Consider the following 19,658-nt stretch of genomic DNA (forward strand, 5'->3'; position numbering starts at 1 on the left):
CGTAACCACATCCTCCGTGCTGTCGCTGTCAAACAAGACGACGACTCTCTGGCCACCTATGTAGCCAAAGGACTTGAGCAATTCGTTGCGCTCATACTCCTGGTCATGGGCGCCCTTCTGCTTATCTTCGATAATTGCTCCAACTGAAGCACCGGGGTTTGAAGAACTAGGGTTAGCCGTTGGGGTGTGTGTGGGAGCTGAGCTCACCACGGAAGTTGTGGAGGCGGCGGCGGCCTTTGGAGGCTTCTTCGGACAATCCCGAGAAGTATGTCCTTTTGTATGACAAAAGAAACATCTACCCTCCTTCTTGTACTGAGAAAGCTTCTCAGCACTCAACTTGCCACCTGTCTTGCCTGCCATCGCTTTCTGGTCTCAAGTAAGCTTAGACGCATTGTTCAAGTTCTTGGAGCTAGAGGCTCCCGGGCTCTGTCCTGGGGAAGACCCCGTCTGGTTCTGGCTTTTGCCCCCCGAGGTGTTAGCCCTGGGAGAAGCCGGCTGGGAAGTCTTGGGCTTGCCACCATTGTGTTTCATTTCTGCACTCTGCGCAAGCGAAAGTGCGTCCTCAAAGGTGGCTGGCCTAAACATACGCACCTCCCATTGGATTTACGTGTCCAAGCCATACAAAAACTGCCCGTATCAGATAAGCCTAATTGCAAACATAAGGTCGAAATTTTATTGGCAAACTGAAGGACTGGTTGCGCGTTCTGACGCGCTCCCCTGAACTCGTCTTCGAGTCGCTCAAGGTAGTGGGGCGGTAGAAACCGCTGCTTAAGGTCGCGGACGAATTCGTCCCACATAAGCTGCCATACTTACTTTGGTGTGGGCATGAGCCCACTGAGTCCACCAAGGAATGGCCTCACCTTCCAAGTACCAACTGGCTAAGATCACTTTGTCAGTATCTGTTTTCCTAATTGCGGCAAAGTAAGCTTCAAATTGATGTAACCATGAATAAAGAGTTGTGGGATCGAGTTTACCATTATACTTACCGAAATTCATTTTCTCGGGAAAATGATTCGAGGGCGCCGCCGGTGTCAATATGGCATCCAAAGCTCTGAGGTAACGCTAGTGTTCCACGCGTCGCATGGCGTCATCTTCTCGTTGTCGGATCTCCAATGCACGCATCCGCAACTCAAGCAAGGAGCTTGGCTGCGGCGGCTGTGACCCCGCGAGAGGGTCCCTGTGACGAGGATCTGGTATCTGGGATACGGAAGGAGAGAGAGGAGGAGATGGAAAACGCGACGCTGGAGAGCAGGAACGCTCCTCCAGAGCCAAGATCCGCGCCTTCTGCTCATCCAACTTGGCTGTCTGTTCTGCGATTGCTTGCATCATCTGCTGGAACATGTTTGTGACACTCAAGCCTGGTGCCCTAGCTGGGCTGCCTGGTGCACTCTGGTCCCATGGTTCTGGGTCTCTCTCGTCGCCGAAGCTCGCCATAGCAAGAAAATGCAATTCCTTTCCGGAACGCAATCTGACCATCCACTATCTGTGTGGGAGACTTCCGTAGGCTTCCAGAGGCTAAAAACCAACCGTCCTTCGAGGGACAGGAGTCACTCCGAAAGGGGTAGTCCACCGGCGTCTAAAAACCAACCAGCGAGAAAAAATTCTGGTTTCTTTGCTGAATCTTTGTACTTGAAGTAGGCTTTGATACCACTGTAATATGCGGAAGGTTCGGAGAAGAGTCAGTAACTTCAAAACTCAGAAATCAGCACTCTTTTCGCGACGAAAATTAACGCACAAACTGAAAGGAGATGTGCAAAAAATAGAGAGAGAAGGGGGAGATGGAGAGGACACAGTATTGGGTCCCAATTACCCTCTGTAGGGCCCCCACCACGGATGGTGTATTTGCTTTATTAGAATAATGTAAATCTGAAAACAAATACAGAATTCTTGACCTTTCTTGGCTGGGAAATCCCTGCCCTTGACCTTCAGAAGTCCACCCCTTTGCTTAGCAATCTCCTTGGCTTGTCTAGCCCTTGATTGGCTTGAGCTCTTGGTGAAATAATGAGATGAATGATGGGATTGGGGACCTCTCCTATTTATACTACCCTACAGCAGCAGTCGGCCAATATAAGAGCAGGCGGCCAGCAGACATCCCACGACTGAGTTAATTCAGCATTAAATGCTCAAAAAAATCCTAATAAATGCTGCGTTTTTTCCCTAGCAAGCTGGGGAGGCAGGCGCTTGCTTCTAGAAGGCTGGGCATAGCCTTTGCCCACAATCCATGGGCTGGGCAGCCTGTATGGGCTGCCCCAAACTTGCCCTACAGCCCTATGAAGGCTGTAACATCCTGAAAATAGCCTTATTCTTGCCTTAGGACTGTCCTACAGCCCCTCCATGGCTGGTGGGTTCAGCCTGGGCCTTCCTGGCCCTCATGGGGGTGGTTCTACACCATTCCCATGCCCACACTCAGATCCGGGGTAGCCCTATGGGCTGGCCCCTTGTCCTAACCACTATCTACTCAGTGATCTGGCATCCAGTACCATACCAGATACACAGAACCACTGACATCATTCTAGAGGGAGACTCACAGCGCGGACTGGCACTGTTTCATGTGCAGGACAGTGCACATCTGACCTTGGACTCATGTGCAGGACAATGCACACTTGACCTCGGACGACCGAGATGGATCCCTGGCTGACTAGTCCCAGACTGGGCTCACATGGGACCAGTTCACCATCCCAAGTCCTAGTTCACCATCCCAAGTCCTGCACCTTCTGTATAGAAATGTCTACGTGGCATCCAAGTGCGGGATGCACGTGACAAGGAGAGCTGGTGCAACTTGTGTGAGCAAAGAACACGGAGGAGTCAGGAGGCTGTCGGCCAATGCACGGAAGAGACACTTCTATCGGCTACAGCATATATGGATTTATTGTCCATCTACCTAGGTGACAGCAAGTCGGCCAGTCCATGAGGTGGTCCAAGGCCTATATAAGGCACCAATAGCTCATTGCTTGACTCATTGAGTCCTCCAAGGGGCTGAGTCGTTATAGACTAGGGTTTAGATTAGGTGTTTCCACCTTTTGAGGGGCAGCCAAGGACTAGCCAAGAATGTACCCTTTTTGTACTACTGAAACTCAGCTACCTCTCTCTCTTCTCTCCATCTCTCTTGCTTGCATTTTGCATCAAGTTGTTCCAGGATGGTGTTTAGGGCTGAAAGAAGACTCCCAAAGCTTCTGCATGCGACATTGGTATCAGAGCATCAGTCTCAGCAAGGCTAAACACTGATTCAGTCCCAGATGAAGGTGCAAAGTCCAATGAAAGGAACACGACATGGAAGAAGTTCCCAGGAGGTTGGTTGGTGGTGTTCCACAAGACCCAAGGGGAATGGCAATTTTGTGAGTCAGGTGCCACTTGGGGCACACCAAGAAAGGCTTTTAGGCAACGGTTCCAAGGGAGGATGATCCTCCACGGGGTGGAATGAGAGTGCCAGACTCGATACTCAAGAAAAGAAGACCAGAGAAAGTGTTCAGGGACATGGCATGAAGGGTTAGGGGACAGGATGGAATAGATGCATAGTTCTTTTAACATGCGGAAGCTTCGTGGTGGAATCGGTAACTTCAATGCTCAGAATTCAGCAATCTTTCACGACAAATATAACTCACAAAACTGAAGTAGATGTGCAGGAGAGAGAGAGAGAGAGAGAGAGAGAGAGAGAGAGAGAGAGAGAGAAGAGGACACAGTATTGGGTCCCAAATACCCTCCGTAGGGCCCCCACCACGAATGGTGTATTTGCTTTATTAGAATGATGTAAATCAGAAAATAAAGAAGGAATCTTGACCTGCACTTTCACCTTGGTTGGAGTTTTTCCCAGGGCCCGTACAGCTAGCCAACAACCCTCCCAACGCAAGCCAAGGACGGTGGGCACAGCCTGGGGCCCTCCTGGCCCCTTGGGGGTGGTTCTATACCTCCCCCGTGCCTACAGCAAGAGCCTTAGGCTCTACTTAGGGGTAGCCCTATGGGCTAGCCCCTTCTCTACATGCGTCTACAAATGTCCGGCACCCGATTGCAAACCAGATACTCAAATCACCTGACATCATTCCAGAGGGAGACTCACAGTACGGATTGGCACTGCTTCATGTGCAAGACAATGCACACCTGACCTCGGACGCATAGAGTAGAACCCTAGCTGACTCGTCCCGGACTAGGCTCACATGGGACCAGTTTCCACTCCAGGTCCTACACCTTCTTGTTCAGATATGTCTACGTGGCATCCAAGTGTGGGATGCACGTGACAGTTCTTCATCAGATTTGGAGACCAGGCGGGTTTTCAGTGAAAAGGTTGCCAGGAGGGGAAGGATGACAGGTTTGGGACTCTAGGAAGAGACAAAGGGATGATGACAGTCATCAAAGAACAGAAGTTGGAATCCCATCATCAAGTTTAGCAAAGGGGGATTTCATGTGCATGCACATGTACATCCTAATCCCAGGGCTAATCCTTGAAGGAAGAACCAGTTTTGGACCAGATTTAGGAGTTGGTGCAGCTTGTATGAGCAGAGAACACCTTGCGGAGGAGTCAGGAGGCTGTCGTGCATGGAAGCGATACTTCTGTCGATTGCCGCATATATATGGATTTATTGTCCATTGACCTGGCCAACAGCATGTCGGCCACTCCATGAGGTGGTACAAGGCCTATATAAGGCACCAATAGCTCATTGCTTGACTCGTTCACTCCTCCAAGGGGCTCAGTCATTAGACTAGGGTTTAGATTAGGTGTTTCCCCCTTTGAGGGGCAGCCAAGGGCTAGCCAAGAATGTACCCTTTTTGTACTGTATGAATGTATTGAAACTCAGCTATCTCTTTCTCCTCTCCATCTCGCTTGCTTGCGTTTTGCATCAGGTTGTTCCAGGATGGTGTTTAGGGCTGTAAGAAGACTCCCAAAGCTTCTGCATGTGACATTGGTATCAAAGCATCAGGCTCAGCAAGGCTAAACATTGATTTGGTCCCAGATGAAGGTGCACAGTCCAAGGAAAGGAACACAAGACAAGGAAGAAGTTCCCAAGAGGTTGGTTGTTGGTGTTCCACAAGACCCAAGGGGAATGGCAATCCTAGGGAGAAAGAAAACCAGAGAAAGTGTTCAGGGACATGGCATGAAGGGCTAGGGGACAGGATGGAACAGATGCATAGTTCTTCATCATATTTGGAGTGGATTTGGAGACCGGGCAAGGTTCTCAGTGAAAAGGTTGCCAGGAAGGGAAGGATGACATGTTTGGGACTCTAGGAAGAGACAAAGGGATGATGACAGTCATCCAAGAACAGAAGTTGGAATCCCGTCATCGAGTTTAGCAGAGGGGGATGTCATGTGCATGCACATGTACATGCTAATCCCAGGGCTAATCCTTGAAGGGCAACAACATAAAGAACCAGATTAGAACCAGTTTTGGACTAGATTTAGGAGCTGGTGCAGCTTGTATGAGCAGAGAACACCTTGTGGAGGAATCAGGAGGCTGTCAGCCAGCGCATAGAAGAGATACTTCTGTCGGCTATAGCATATATGGATTTATTGTCCATGGACCTGGCTGACAGCAAGTTAGCCAGTCCATGAGGTGGTCCAAGGCCTTTATAAGGCACCAATAGCTCATTGCTCAACTCATTCACTCCTCCAAGGGACTGAGTCATTAGACTAGGGTTTAGATTAGGTGTTTCCACCTTTTGACGGGCAGCCAAGGACTAGCCAAGAATGTACCCTTTTTGTACTATATGAATGTACTGAAACTCAGCTATCTCTCTCTTCTCTCCATCTCTTGCTTGCGTTTTGCATCAGGTTGTTCTAGGATAGTGTTTAGGGCTAAAAGAAGACTCCCAGAGCTTCTACATGTGACACCTTCATCGCCAGCCGACCATCACCAGTTTCTTCTTGGCCCAAGGAGAGGACATCGGCATACTGGACCTTGCCGGTCCACCACCAGCCCCACTCGTCCCTGAGGAGTCACTTCAGAACAGGCTTGCGTGCGAGTCTACGAGGGTAAGATATCCACTGGACAAGTTGAGATATGATGGGTATACACTCCATCATATTATGCTTATATGGTCAAAGCAATACAAGTGATAGAGCCCACATGTTTTGAGGAGGCACTTAGACATAAGCATTGGGAAGTTCCCATGGATGAAGAGATGGCTACATTGGATGCAAATGAGACATGGGAGTTGGTGCCTTCGCTTAAGGAGAAGAAGACAATTGGATGCAAGTGGGTCTATAAAGTAAAGCAAAATTTAAATGGGTCTATGAGCAGGTACAAGGCAAGATTGGTAGCCAAGGGATATGCACAGACCTATGGGATTGATTATGAGGAGACTTTAATCCAATTGCCAGGATGGTAACCGTGAGAGCAGTCATTGATGTAAAGACGCCTAGAATCCAAGTAACTAGAGTGGATTTTACAAAGCTTTTCAACTTAGACTTTGGCCCATCACACATATAGAAGCTAGAGACATGTGGTGCACATTTCTAACACCTAAACTCTTGAGAATGTAATAAAGCATGCCATATCTTGAATGTCACTTTAAAGTCTAAAGGTAAGCCTAAGTTTGGACAAGACTCTAGGAAATTCAAAAAGTCAAATAAGTGAAAGGTCATCTTTAAAGAAATTGAAGGTGCTTCTTAAGGGAAACCCATAAAGCCAAAAATAAAGTATTCGGCTTGTCATCCAAGGATTCTTAAAAGGCCAAAAATGAAGGCCTTTGTTTTAGATGCATGAGCTTCACATACCTGGCATCCCCAGCCCACGAGACACCAACCACGATTCTACCATCAGCTCCAGATTCAGGAGTCAGGACATGCTCCACCGCCATCACACCACCTTCCCATGTACCATGACAGAAGGGGATCTGTCGGCCATACTCAGTAACCTCTTGCTCGACATACTTGAGAGAGGTGTACCCTCTACTAGTGGAAGATGTGCCCCACATGCTTCATATTCTCATGTACTTCATGATGAGTGTCTCTTATACTAGTGCTTATAAGTTATACCCCATGTACTTCGCCAAGATGATCAGTGTCTCAGCCTCTACTTTCAGAGAGCTATGTTTTTTGTACTTGTTTTGTTTTTCTTTTCCATGATGAGACATACCTTGGATAGCATTGTATCACTTTGGTCTCATAGACCCATTGGGTTTAATATTTCTTTCTTTCTCTCTCTAGCTTGGGGACGTACTTACTAGAGATGCGCCAACACTGAGAGGCCCTGACGTGCCCACACACACAGGAGAGGACAAACACAGCAGACCAGTCTCCATGATCAATCCCAGGAGCATCTGGTCACTCACACCCACAGAGTTACCAAGGACCAGGCTGGCTGCCTCCAAAGAGCCATCTTGCCCTCAGAGATTCAGGCCCTCCACCCGTCAGCTCCAGATTTTAGATATTCTTCAATGCCACAGGGAGGCACCACCACAGCCAGGAGGTGGATATCATGGCCCTAAACTCTGTCGAGGACACATGAGATTTTTGTTGTTACTTACCACATTGAATACACAGGGACCTACGTAGTACTTAGACCCTGCTATTTCTCTTCTCATGTTGATTTGACATCCAGTTTACACATGGATTACATGCAACATCTTTTTGGTCTCATAGACCCTTTTGAATCTCTAGTAGACGCTAATATAATCTCTCTCTCTCTCTCTCTCTCTCTCTCTGTGCCATGGTGTGAGCTCCCATGCTGCTCTGTTTTTCTGTGCTGAACACACAGGTGACTACACAGTGCCCCCAACTCACCTGCCTGCATCACAGCACCCCCACCAGCCTCAGCTCACACACACACACCCTGGCCCAGCTGCGCTATGCCTGCCCCTCCTCTGCTGCATGCCCTTCCACAGACGGCTCCAGCCCCTCCCACACCCACGTTCTGCATGCCCCTTCCTGCTGCTGCGTGCCCTTTCCAGAGGCGGCTCCACCACAATTTTGCTCATAATATGAGAATACTAGACAGCATCACCTTTTGAGAGGCGACCACCTAGCCAGAACCCCTGAGTCGAGCTCACTAATGTTCTCCTCAATTTAACACAAGGTGGATTGGATCACCATGAAATACACTATGCAATTTAACACAAGGTGGATTGGATTATCACGAAATACATTATGTTAAGAATGGGCTACCATCGCCCTGGATCCAAGTATCTCCTTCCTTCCTCTACTCTTCTGCATACAGCGGGTACTGATAGAGGGTACAAAGGCGTTAACATCCCACTCTATCAAAGAGAGCTCTCCATCGGCATCTTATCTCTCCTGTCAATTGATTCTTTTCACTTGATGTGCTGCATATAGTAAGTAGTTTGAAAAACTACCACAAGTCATCAAGTCCAAATATAAAACACAGCTGCACTGATGACAGTTTAATAAACCTAAGATTTCCAGCAATCAGGCTGAAGAAAATAAATATCAGCACAGCAAGGATACTGAATTGAGCTTTGAGACTAAGTGCATACCCTACTCCCAGTTTCCGGAACCAATGCTGCAAGAATTTTTGCAGTATGAATACAGTGAGTAAGGTAAGGTTCTCCCGTCCTCCTCATCTGACCTGAATGAGCTTCCTTGGCAAAAGTGATAGCTTTTACAACCTGAAAATTTCAGCGAATAGAAAAAGCTTCAGACGATGTACTGCACTTGAAAGAGATTCCACAAAGTAGACAAACCAAAACACCAAATTTCTAGTAGCCTAGCCATACCTCCGGTTCTTGAAATATCTTATATCCAGTAACATCTACACCCTCCAGCAATAGTTGTTCTGAACGACAGAATTTGATATAAGAAAGAAGAGAAAAGGGGCTGACAAGTTCACAGCACTGCCACTGTCCTTAAGATAATGCAAGGCCAAATTACTATATTCAGTTTAAAAGTTTCAGAGCACCTAGTTATCGCTTGTTGTCTGGCTGGGTTTCTTATCACTCGGGCTAGCCACTAAAGCATGCTGGCACATTGCACAATCGATAAATAGTTAATATATATTGATATTGCAACATAGAGATGTATAGTTGTTATTGGAGTGCAAGGCAGAGTTACTGACTACATTGGGAGGAAAATTAGAAAATTTTGTAGCTAAGATAGATCCACTAAAATTGATATTATTGCAAGGCATGTATAAAAATGATAGCCTGCTTGGGCAATCCTTTTAATTTTTCAAACCTATGACAACATATAACACATTAAAAGTAGATAACTATGCTTCAAATTTGTTCACTATATAAGTTCAGGTTATTCTTCAAAACCTTACAAAAACCAAAGTGTGATCTTGACTCCATGAGAGTCTACTCACAAAGCTTGAAATCATCGACTCTGCCATGCAAAGCATGGACGTGCTATGACATCCCCAATCGCATCATCAGCGGCCAAGAGTGGGTGCAGGTTCACGCAGAAAGATATGTCACCTTGGTAGACAAATCTTCATAGGTAAGCCCTCGAACTAAGTTTCTATCACTTCTCTAAAGGTGAAGGGCAGACTGACCCATGATGAAGGCTAGCACTACACACACACACACACACACACATGGTAGTTGGTTGGGCAAATTGCACTGCTTAGGCTAGAACAAATTTATATAAACCAGTTGGCTACAACTTTTACAAAGACTTCAAAAAGATATGCACATCCACTAATAAGGCAAAAAGGTATATCAATGAACAGCAGTTTGTTTCCCAAACAAAAAACCAAAGTGTGATCTTGACTCCATGAGAGTCTATCCACAAAGCTTCAAATTATCAACTCCATAATGCCACGCATAGACTACGTGCTTCGGCATCCCCACTGCCATCACTACCCAGAGCAAACAGATGTGTTTACAACTTGATAAGGGGTGCATAGAAATACACTTGGTAGCCATGGATTAGTATACTCACCTCCACATATGCCCCCCAAAAAAGCTTTGGTGACCCCACATAGTCAAACTTACTGTATGATAGTGAGCATAGATGACCAAGTATTACTTGGGGAAAAAAAAATGGGATAATATTATAGACAAAAGCCTAAGCTCGATGACTTGTCTTACCAAATTTTAGATAGTCCCCAAAAAACAAGGATATGGTCGTCAACTTAAACAACCAAGTATCATTTGCAATACCTTCCTTTAAGCTAAGTATAATGAGAGGTGCTTACCAGGGCTTTCTTCATTTCGCGGCCATAGTGACTCGACTTGTGTTGACAGGCAAGCCCCAGATGCAATTGCAATGGCAGTGACCGCCAACTGAGTGAGTGTGGAGATGACAGCTGAGTGAGGGCTGGAGTTTGCGGTGGAGGTGGTGATGGCCCCACTAGCAGCCACAAGAGCTCCAATGGAAGCCATGGGCACAACACGGGCAGCATGCCTCCCCTCATCCAAGTGTTTCCTTTCATATGAATCCAAGCTTTTCCTTAATGGGTTTCTGACCCAAGCCCCACTTAGTGTCAAGTTGGGCTCTCTAAAGACGTGATGTGGCCCCATCCCCTTCATGTTTGCAAGGCATTGGAAGCTTCTAGAACATCCGCTGCCCCCATAGAACTTTCTAGAACAGTCCCTGTAGGACTGCCATCTGAGAATTGGTGTGTTTACAGTCTTAGTTTTATACCTCCATCTGTGTGTGGATGGGTGAACCCTTTGTCGACAGATCGCCGTTTCTGTTTTCTCTGTGTAGCTGGGATTGATAACTGCCCAAGGCATTCCTTTCCTCTCCGTTTGCAAAAAGCCTTCATTTCTGGAACTGCAGCCCACTCCTTTCAGCTCTAGAGCTTCTGGAACTGTGACCATTAGTTGGTGGGCGCTTAGTTGTGAGAAACCAAGGCAAATTTGACGATGAACCCACTTCCTGTTTCGCCGACAAAGCAATAGGGCAGCAATCTCCCGGGAGCAAAGAGCAACAATCCGGAAGTGGGCTCTTGATAGGAATGAAACAGAAGTGGCGAAACACCACTATTTAATTAATAGTAGTGAAGTGTTTTGTTACCCAATAAAATGCCAGCCTCTCGTTCTTTGCAAAGTTCACAATGTACGTTTCCTTTGAGCTGCCTAAATCTAAATCTGAAGTAAACGCCCAAGGGCATTATTTTTTTTCACCAAAGAATATTCATTCTCCCTTGTGGAGCCCATCAATGCCAAGATTCTCCTTCCCACACCCACATGGCAAACCCCCTTCCTTCCAAAAAAAAAATAATGGAAACTTGTTGGTGTTGCCCACACTCCTCCTCTTGATGATGTGTGCTCACCTCCTCCACTTGGACCAATCCCGGAGGATTCTAAACCAAGCTTGCATTCATGTCCCTTGCCATCTTGCCCCACACGCAAGTATCCACCTTGCCTCCACACTCTCATCCTCCCCTACACCTTTGCTTTCCATGTGTCTCCCCACTCTTTCATGTGCACCCACCTCCCTTTCAACCCTAGCAATATGTCTCAATTGGCAAATGAAGAAAAAAAAAAAGATGTTGCACAAAAATAACAATACTATTAGAAGCACCCCTTTCTGGAACACTTGTTTTAACCCCTTGAATTCTCTCACTCTCTCAAGTAAAAAGCATTTTGAGACAAGGGAAGTATGCATCCACTCAAAGAAAATGAGACTTTGATACGCTTGCACTTAATAGGTGTTCTTTCACTTTATGATTCCCTATGTGACAACTCTACCTAGCTACTTTACGATTAGACTTGGCATGCACATAATTACATATCAACCAATAGGATCCTCAAAGACTTCACACAATTTGTACATATTTTTGTTTGCTTTCTATTGGCAATTTTTAATTTTTTTAATTCCTTCAACAGATTGCTCAAAATGTTTTATCATGTATGTGTGTCCCAAGGCAACATCGTGTGTAACCAAATTTTGCATCTTGTATGCTTAAAAAATAGTCAATCACCTTCATTCAATGTATTAGGTACTTTCCTCAAAACACAAGGTCATCCATGAAAGACTTTTATTTTTTATGATCTTGCCTTATGTAAGACATAGTAAGCCTAAGGGGAAAGGATTAGTTAAATGACACTAGTCAAGATTGAAGGGATCTAAGGGTGGAGAATTTTGTGATTTTTATTTTTTAAAATTTGGAATTTTCTTAAGATATGTTTTGAGTAGCGTTTATTGCATATTTTTGTCTTCTTTTCAAGTGATGGCTATTGAAAATGATTGCAAGTCACTTTGTTTGAGTACATTTATGTTTACAATAATTACACTACAAAGTGGTATGGCACCAAAAGGATGGGAAAATGGTTACCTTTTTATATGAACGTTTCGTACTTTTTATTCTTATTTTTCTCTTTGATTTGTACAATTTCTTATCAACACATTCTTTCAAAAAAGGCATTTCAATTCAGCTGATGAGCTAAAGCAATCTAAGGATAACCAAATACATCACTCACAAGAAGAAATCTTTGTCGTAATTGCACAACTCTCGACGTTGAAACCAATGGAAGCTTACATTACATATAGTCACTTAACAAATAGATAAGCACGTGATGACTGCTCTCAATTGTGCATGAACAAGGAGACTCTCATAATCAACACTAGTAATTTGAGTTTGAATATTTGTGAACATCTCATTAGTAGGTCCAATATAATCATCATTCTTTTGTGAAGAAGAGTGAACATCTCATTAGTAGGTCTAATATAATCATCATTCTTTTGCTAAGAAAAGTAGACATCTCATTAGTAGGTACAATATAATCACCATTCTTTTGTTAAGAAAAGTAACATAGGAAAAATCGACAATCTCAATAGAGAAGTTTTTCTTAAAGCTAATAAATAGCAAGATAAACATGAGTATAACTAGTATGAAGTTCCCTTATCTTAAGGGATACATTCTAGATTCATGTGGAAATATCCCATTCACAGTTACATAAGATCTAGCAACAACCTTAACTATGTATGTACATTTAGAAGTCCAAGAAGAATGAACAAGAGAAGTGGTAAAAACCATCTCATACCTTGAAAACTATAATTCACATGGTATCTGAAACTTAATGGCAACAAACAAGATACTAATTTCACGTGGTGTCTCAAGCCTTAATGGCAACAAACAAGATATTAATTTCATCCTCCACTCTTAGATGCCTAGAAGATTGTAACGGAGTGCGGACGGCATTGCATCTAGGGTCTAGAGGTGAGGACACCTCAATCAGAGTGCTAGCTAGCCATAAATCTAGGCGGTCGGGTGACTAGACGATCGGATGGCTGGGCTGATGTAGATGATAGGACACATATTAGTGGTTGGTGTGTGTAACCACACCAATCTTATCCTCTACGGTTGGGTGGTAACTATAGCTCAGAGCCCTTCTCGGCTATGGTGATGTTACACTGGTATCATAGCGGTGCTTTGATTTGTTGTCCCTCTCTTTTGCTTCTCCCCATGTGATTGGGCTTCAAAAGAGATAAGACTTATCTTTAAAAAAAATTTAATAGTTATTCTTGTCTCTTGTTTCTCTTTGCTCTGCAAAACGAGTACCTCTGTATGAGCTTAGAGTTTAACCAGTATCGTCCACAGGCTACCTCAATATGCACTTCATGGGATGCTTACTCTCCTCAGCCGGCCGCCTGGGTACCCTCATGCCAGGGGAGTGCAAAACACAGTTTTGCGTTGGAAGAGGAGAAGGTGAAATGGCATTATCTTCCAAGGAACCCCTTGTGGAAAGGGAGGAGGGGGAGTAAGAAGGCTTTGCAGCAGGTGGTAAGGGAATAGAGGCGCCAACGTGTAGATCTCTAATGGCACAGGTGAAGGTCAAGCAAGGGGCCATGGCGCAGCTTAGCATAGCTACACGCAGCTAAAAGGGACCCTTGGAAACTCCACGAGCTCCTTCACACTAAGGTCACCCGCCTCCTCAAGGTTGACCTTATCACAGCCCTCAACAAGCTCCAGTGCCTCGAGGAGGTGGACTTAGCCCTCATGATTTTTGATAGGCTTGAGATGTATCTGGCGTGGTTGTTTGGGGTATGCATCTATCTCTTGAAAATGTGACATAGTTTGCAATTGCCGAGTACACGTGTTTGCTGTGCTTACAGGTACATGTTTTCACATCACTTTGGAGATAGTCTAGTGCTCCTTAACACACATGCAAATGACTCAAATGAGGTTATCTACCACATCTACCTCTCTCTACTACTGTGGTGTTGTGCTATGGCAATGCATTTTGTGACATTCTTTAGACACTTATGTCTTGAAGATTTTGAATTCATCGTCGTAGTTGCCATAGAATCGATTTCCAATATTGTACAAAGATACGACCACACCATATGTGTACATTTATGAGAAGTGTGTACTTGCATGTACACGAGTCATTTGCTTGCCCCTAAAAATCATGTTGTTGATGTATAGTTTACAAGTTTGCAGATTTTACATGTTCTCGTAGTGGTACTTTGTCAAAAGATCATCTTGGGTGGAACACCAAGAGCCCGTGTTGTTTGGTACATGTAAAGATTTTAATTTTTTTTAAAGAACTTTTTATAAGTTTTGAGTGGTGTAAGACTCCGCTAACAAGTTATGTTAGCGCACATGGATATCAGATTTCGCTAATTGGGTTGATGGATATTCCAGCACCAAATGATGTCTTTGGAATCCCTTCAGCATCATTCAATGAGAATGCATAGTCTACCTTTTCAAATGGATTAAGGTGCCATGCCACTCTTAGGGTGTCATACACATAATCTGTACGAGCTTGTAAGCATTGACCCCATAAGTCCTTACATGAAGACAAAAGCATATCATGGTTAGCATGCTGATAACACTTCTTTTTACACCATTGAATGGTTGATACTAATTGCACTGTATCAAATGTCATCTTAGAGTTGGTTGTTGGTGTGAAAGATTCCTTGTGATTTCTATTAACCATATAGCATCTTCTTTTCTTTGAAGGTGGAGTCTCCAATGTAAAACAATCATTATTGATGTTTCCATCGTTGCCTTCAAGCTGTAAGGTCTCACTTAATTGTAAAAGACATCCATCCAATATAGTGGCTTGTTTAATAGTCCACTTGACAAACGTAACACTATCAATGCCATGCAAGGGTCAGTTAGACATATAGTATCATAGGTCTTCTCGGTACCCACTCCTAGGCTATCATCTCCCCAAGCACATCAAAGTTTACTAGGTCATATGGGAAAACATATAGAATGACACCCTCCCTGATGCATCTTTTCCTTCCCTCATCCCATAACATAACTCTTTTCTTTTTTCAAGCTTCTTGGGAGCTAAACTCATTGTATGGAAGCATCACCTTGATTGCATGCTATTGAGGTGATAGACTTTTTCCACTGTAGCTCTAGGGTCTTCTGCCACCACTTGCACAAGCTGCCAATGGTTACCTATTCCATTTGACAACACTATACTTTACTTCACTAACCCTTGTTGCATCCATGGTAGGTAAAGGCAAGAGTGCATCCTCCTTAACACACACCTCAAAAATGAAACTGATACATTCTCCCCCCCAATCAAAACACCTTGACAATAACCATCTAGGTTGGTTACGCACACTATACCAATAGCAACTAAATCATCCTTAACAAACATGTTAATTAACAACACATTGGAGTCAGATGTATAATAATTTTATATAATGCAAATTTCAGTATTTGAATTAGTACACACACAAAAAATCCTCTCCATCCCAGTTGTTAAGCCCTATGTTGAATTCCTTGAGGTTCTCCTTGAGGTTCAAAGATTTGTCCATGTAGCCAAATCTACTCAATCACTATGCCCAAGCTATACAATCAAGGCTTGGGCAATGCCAATATCTTGTGCTTTTGGAGATTTGGCCACACAACAAAATCTCCTCAAACTCTATGTGCAAGCCCTTCTCAAATTCTTGTGTTGAAAGCCTTATGCTTTGGACATTCAGCCACACAACCAAATCTCCTCAACCTCTATGCCCAAGCCTTTCCTAGTCAACATAGTCCCCTGAAGCTCTATTCTCAAGCTCTCATTCCTAAAGGCTCCCTCCTTAAAGCTCCCCTGGAGATTAGGATGCATGGCCAAATCTCCTTTTCAATCTCTTCTATACTCAATTCCTTTCAAAAGGCTTGCACTTTGGAGCTAAATCTCCTCAAGCTTTATGTTCAAGCCCAGTTTGAAAGGCTTGTGTTCAATGCCTAGTACTTTGGAGATTACAACCAAATTTCCTCAAGCTCTATGATCAATACCTTCCTTCCAATGGCTTGTTCTCAATGCATTTTTTTTGTGGAGATTTGATCACATAGCCAACTCTCTAAAAGCAAATGCTTAATCCCTTTCCAATTGTCCCTTTTTTCCAAATGGCTTGTGCTCATTGCCTTGGGCTTTAGAGATTTGTCCACACAATCAAATGTCTTGAAGCTCTATTATGCTCAATCCCTTTCAAAATGCTTGTGCACTTGAGATTTGGCCACACAGCTAAATCTCCTCAAGCTCTATGCTTAAGCCCTTCAGAGTCAAATGTCCTCAACCTCTATGCTACATAGCCAAATCTCCTCAACCTCTATGCTCATGCTCTTCCTTCTAAAGTCTTCTGCTTAATTTCTTGATCTTGGAGATCCCTCAATCTCTAGAGATTTGGCCATACTAAAATCTTCTCAATGCTCAATCCCTTTCAAAATGCTTGTGCACTTGAGATTTGGCCACACAGCTAAATCTCCTCAAGCTCTATGCTTAAGCCCTTCATAGTCAAATCTCCTCAATCTCTATGCTACATAGCCAAATCTCCTCAACCTCTATGCTCATGCTCTTCCTTCTAAAGTCTTCTGCTTAATTTCTTGATCTTGGAGATCCCTTAATCTCTAGAGATTTGGCCATACTAAAATCTTCTCAAGCCTTTCCTTCCAACAAAGGCTTTTTCAAAACTCCTTGTTTCTTGGAGATTTGACTAGATAGCCAAATCTCCTCAACCTCTATGCTCTTTCTTCTAAAGTCTTCTGCTTAATGCATCATCTTCAATATCTTTAGCCTTAGTTCGATCAATAACCTTAGTGTCGGAGATGAATGGCCAAAAACCTTTGGACATCATCTTGTACTTGACAAGAACTTGCCAAGTGTGGAAGCCCTCTCCTGAGAACTTAATTTGGGTGTTTTCCTTTGACATTGGGTATTGAAGGGAGATTACAAGAGTGTAATGGGCTGATTTACGAAGAAGAAATCCAGAAAAATTTGTGATGTTTTGGCTTAAGTAGAAAGAAAATGGCTTATGAGAGTGCAACAACCCTTAATCAAGCCAAGGATGTTGCATAAAAAGAGATTAAGATGATGAAGCTTATGGCTTAGCACTTAGGGTTTATGCCCAACCACTAATTCTCATGGAGATGAGAATTTGTGATGTTTTGGCTTAAGTAGAAAGAGAATGGCTTATGAGAGTGCAACAACCCTTAATCAAGCCAAGGATGTTGCATAAAAAGAGATTAAGATGATGAAGCTTATGGTTTAGCACTTAGGGTTTGTGCCCAACCACTAATTCTCATGGAGATGAGATTCATTAGTGTCAAAGAACACTTTCTTTGGTGATTAAGATCACCGTTAGTGTTTAGCAACACTATTAGTGCTTAAGAGCACATTTTTATTGTGACACTTGCATTGGTGATTAGATTCACCATTAGTGTTTAAGAACACTCTTAGTGTTTACAAATACTCTGAAATGGCTCCCCTTTGCAGGATTAGTTGCATATCATTAGTGTTAATTAACACTATTAGTGTTTAAGAACACTATTATTAAGCTTTTGAAGAAGCTTTCATGGTAGAACACAGGAGCAGTCTTGTTTTTCGACTCCCACGCACGATTCACACCGCCATTTTGGCTGAAATTTGAGATGCTAAGCCCTTAGGTCATGGAATTTAAAAGCCCTAACTTTCTTCAAGCCAATGGTGCCCACACAAGGCAAATTGCTGTACGACATCAGTAGCGCAGAAAAATGGGCGCCGGCCTACTCAGTGCTCAGCGATGTGGCTCAGAGAGATGAAAACCAGTAATTACCTGTACGAATCTGAGGTATTCTTTAACTTTCTAGTTGAAAGCACTCGAAGATACAGCCTCCACAAGCAGCTGGAAGGCCTCCACTAGCTGGGGGTAGATGAGATGCACTCAAGAAACACTTTTTTGACCTAGTCTACACCTTGCAAGTTGCCAGCTCTAGATGCCATGTTAAAATTTTTGGTGCTTATGCTAGATAAAGTTGAGTGAAGGAGAGAGACCCACAAAATACAAGAACACATCTTGTTTATTAAGTTGCTTATGAATACAACTTGGCCTTAGCTCACATACAAATGCCTTCTAGCTCCACCTTTAAATAGGTGAGCTAGTGGACCATAAGTCCATTCACACACACATCCTTCTCCTACCCTTTTACATGACCTTAGTCTTTTAATAATGCTATCGTTCCTTCTTAGCCTTCACAATATTTTTTATGTAGATGAGTGGATAGCCCACCATTGCACTGCTCCTGTGTCACATGGCCTAACATATCGTTAGGTTTGTGATCTTGGACCGATTAGGGATGGAGTCTACTTAGATCTTTTCCTTGATAGCTGTGGGATGATGTTGAGATATCGAGCTCATCTAGTGAGGCAGTGGACACTGATGACCCGCCTGGGGGATAGGGCCCACACTTACACCACTGGCATGGTTGGTGAGATCTTGGGTGATATGCGGCCAGTGGGATGACAGGCTGTGTGACAGCCATTCTAGAGATTGGTATAGTTATAGCGCCAGCTCATTTAGTCGGGTTCACACTATAGAGAACCCGTGTATGTATTGGTTGAGTACCTTTCATATTATGTGTACTCTTATTCTTGTATATGGTGTGTTGAGTGTTGAGTGAGAAGAAGAAGATTTCAGCCTCTCACCTTGTGTGTTCTCTATTAGGGTTTTGTGAGTGTGTGTGTGTGCTTGCAAGAGCTCAAGCTCTCTTCCCCCCTGCATCTTTTCATGGTATCAGAGCCTGGTTCGTGCTAAGGGCTGAGCTGCAAGCAAGAGAATCACAGGAAGCGGTACGAGGGTAAGAGCTTCAACTACTCTTCCCTATTTGTGTTGGGTGACTACACCCTTGTCGGGAGCTCTACGGGAGGTACCGGCAACGATCTCTGATTGAGGAGCTTTCTTTGCGGGAGTAAAGCTATAGGGCAACTATATCGTCCTATCGGACAGACTTTTCTGGGCTGAAAACGCGTTTCGGGCGCGTCTGGAAGAAAGCAGGCGATTTCGAGCTGCGGGTAAGTCATCGATTCTCTGCAAAACTCTGTTTTAAGAATTGCAGGAAGACAGATTGACTATGCAGACACTGTGGGTGCTGCAAAGAGGTCTACAGTTGCCATTGGGTGTATGTATGCACATTGAAGTCACTGGTTCTGACATTTGAGAGTACTACAGTACCGCTGTGCAGAAAATACAGCAGTTTGTGCAAAAAAAAACCAGAGTGCAGTTTCTGGTAAAATTGTGTGTTTGGCAAGATGTCAAATGATGGGATAACTCAGATTGTGGCTGAGAAGCTTGATAAGAATAACTTCCATGCTTGGAGGTTCAGGTTGACGAATTTCCTGATGGGAAAAGGCTATTGGGACTACATAGAAGGTGAGCATGAAGAGGCACCGGAGATACCGGATATAAATCCGACTGCTACAGATGTGAAAGAGTTTAAAGACGGGAACCAAGGAGCCAGGAAGGTTATGTATTGGCTCTCCATTAGCATACAGGACACCATGATTGGGCACATTCAGGATGCCAAGTCCCCCAAGGAGGCATGGGACACCTT

At 44.1% G+C, this 19,658-nt stretch overlaps 1 protein-coding gene across 1 annotated transcript in view; it reads right to left on the reverse strand.

The window, feature by feature from the left end:
• Positions 1-10,954, reverse strand: part of LOC147616657 (uncharacterized) — a 108,504-nt gene extending 97,550 nt beyond the window's left edge. Inside the window, exons 1-3 of the mRNA XM_086777725.1 lie at positions 10,086-10,954; positions 8,665-8,723; positions 8,425-8,556 (exon numbers count right to left, since the gene is read on the reverse strand). Coding sequence (XP_086633851.1) covers positions 8,425-8,556; positions 8,665-8,723; positions 10,086-10,713 — 819 coding nt within the window. The 5' untranslated portion in view covers positions 10,714-10,954. The remainder of the gene's footprint in view (positions 1-8,424; positions 8,557-8,664; positions 8,724-10,085) is intronic.
• Between the last annotated feature and the right edge of the window lie 8,704 nt (positions 10,955-19,658).

Source organism: Cibotium barometz, chromosome 38, assembly GCF_041138505.1.
Source record: "Cibotium barometz isolate CiBa-2024 chromosome 38, ASM4113850v1, whole genome shotgun sequence".
Taxonomy (NCBI): domain Eukaryota; kingdom Viridiplantae; phylum Streptophyta; class Polypodiopsida; order Cyatheales; family Cibotiaceae; genus Cibotium; species Cibotium barometz.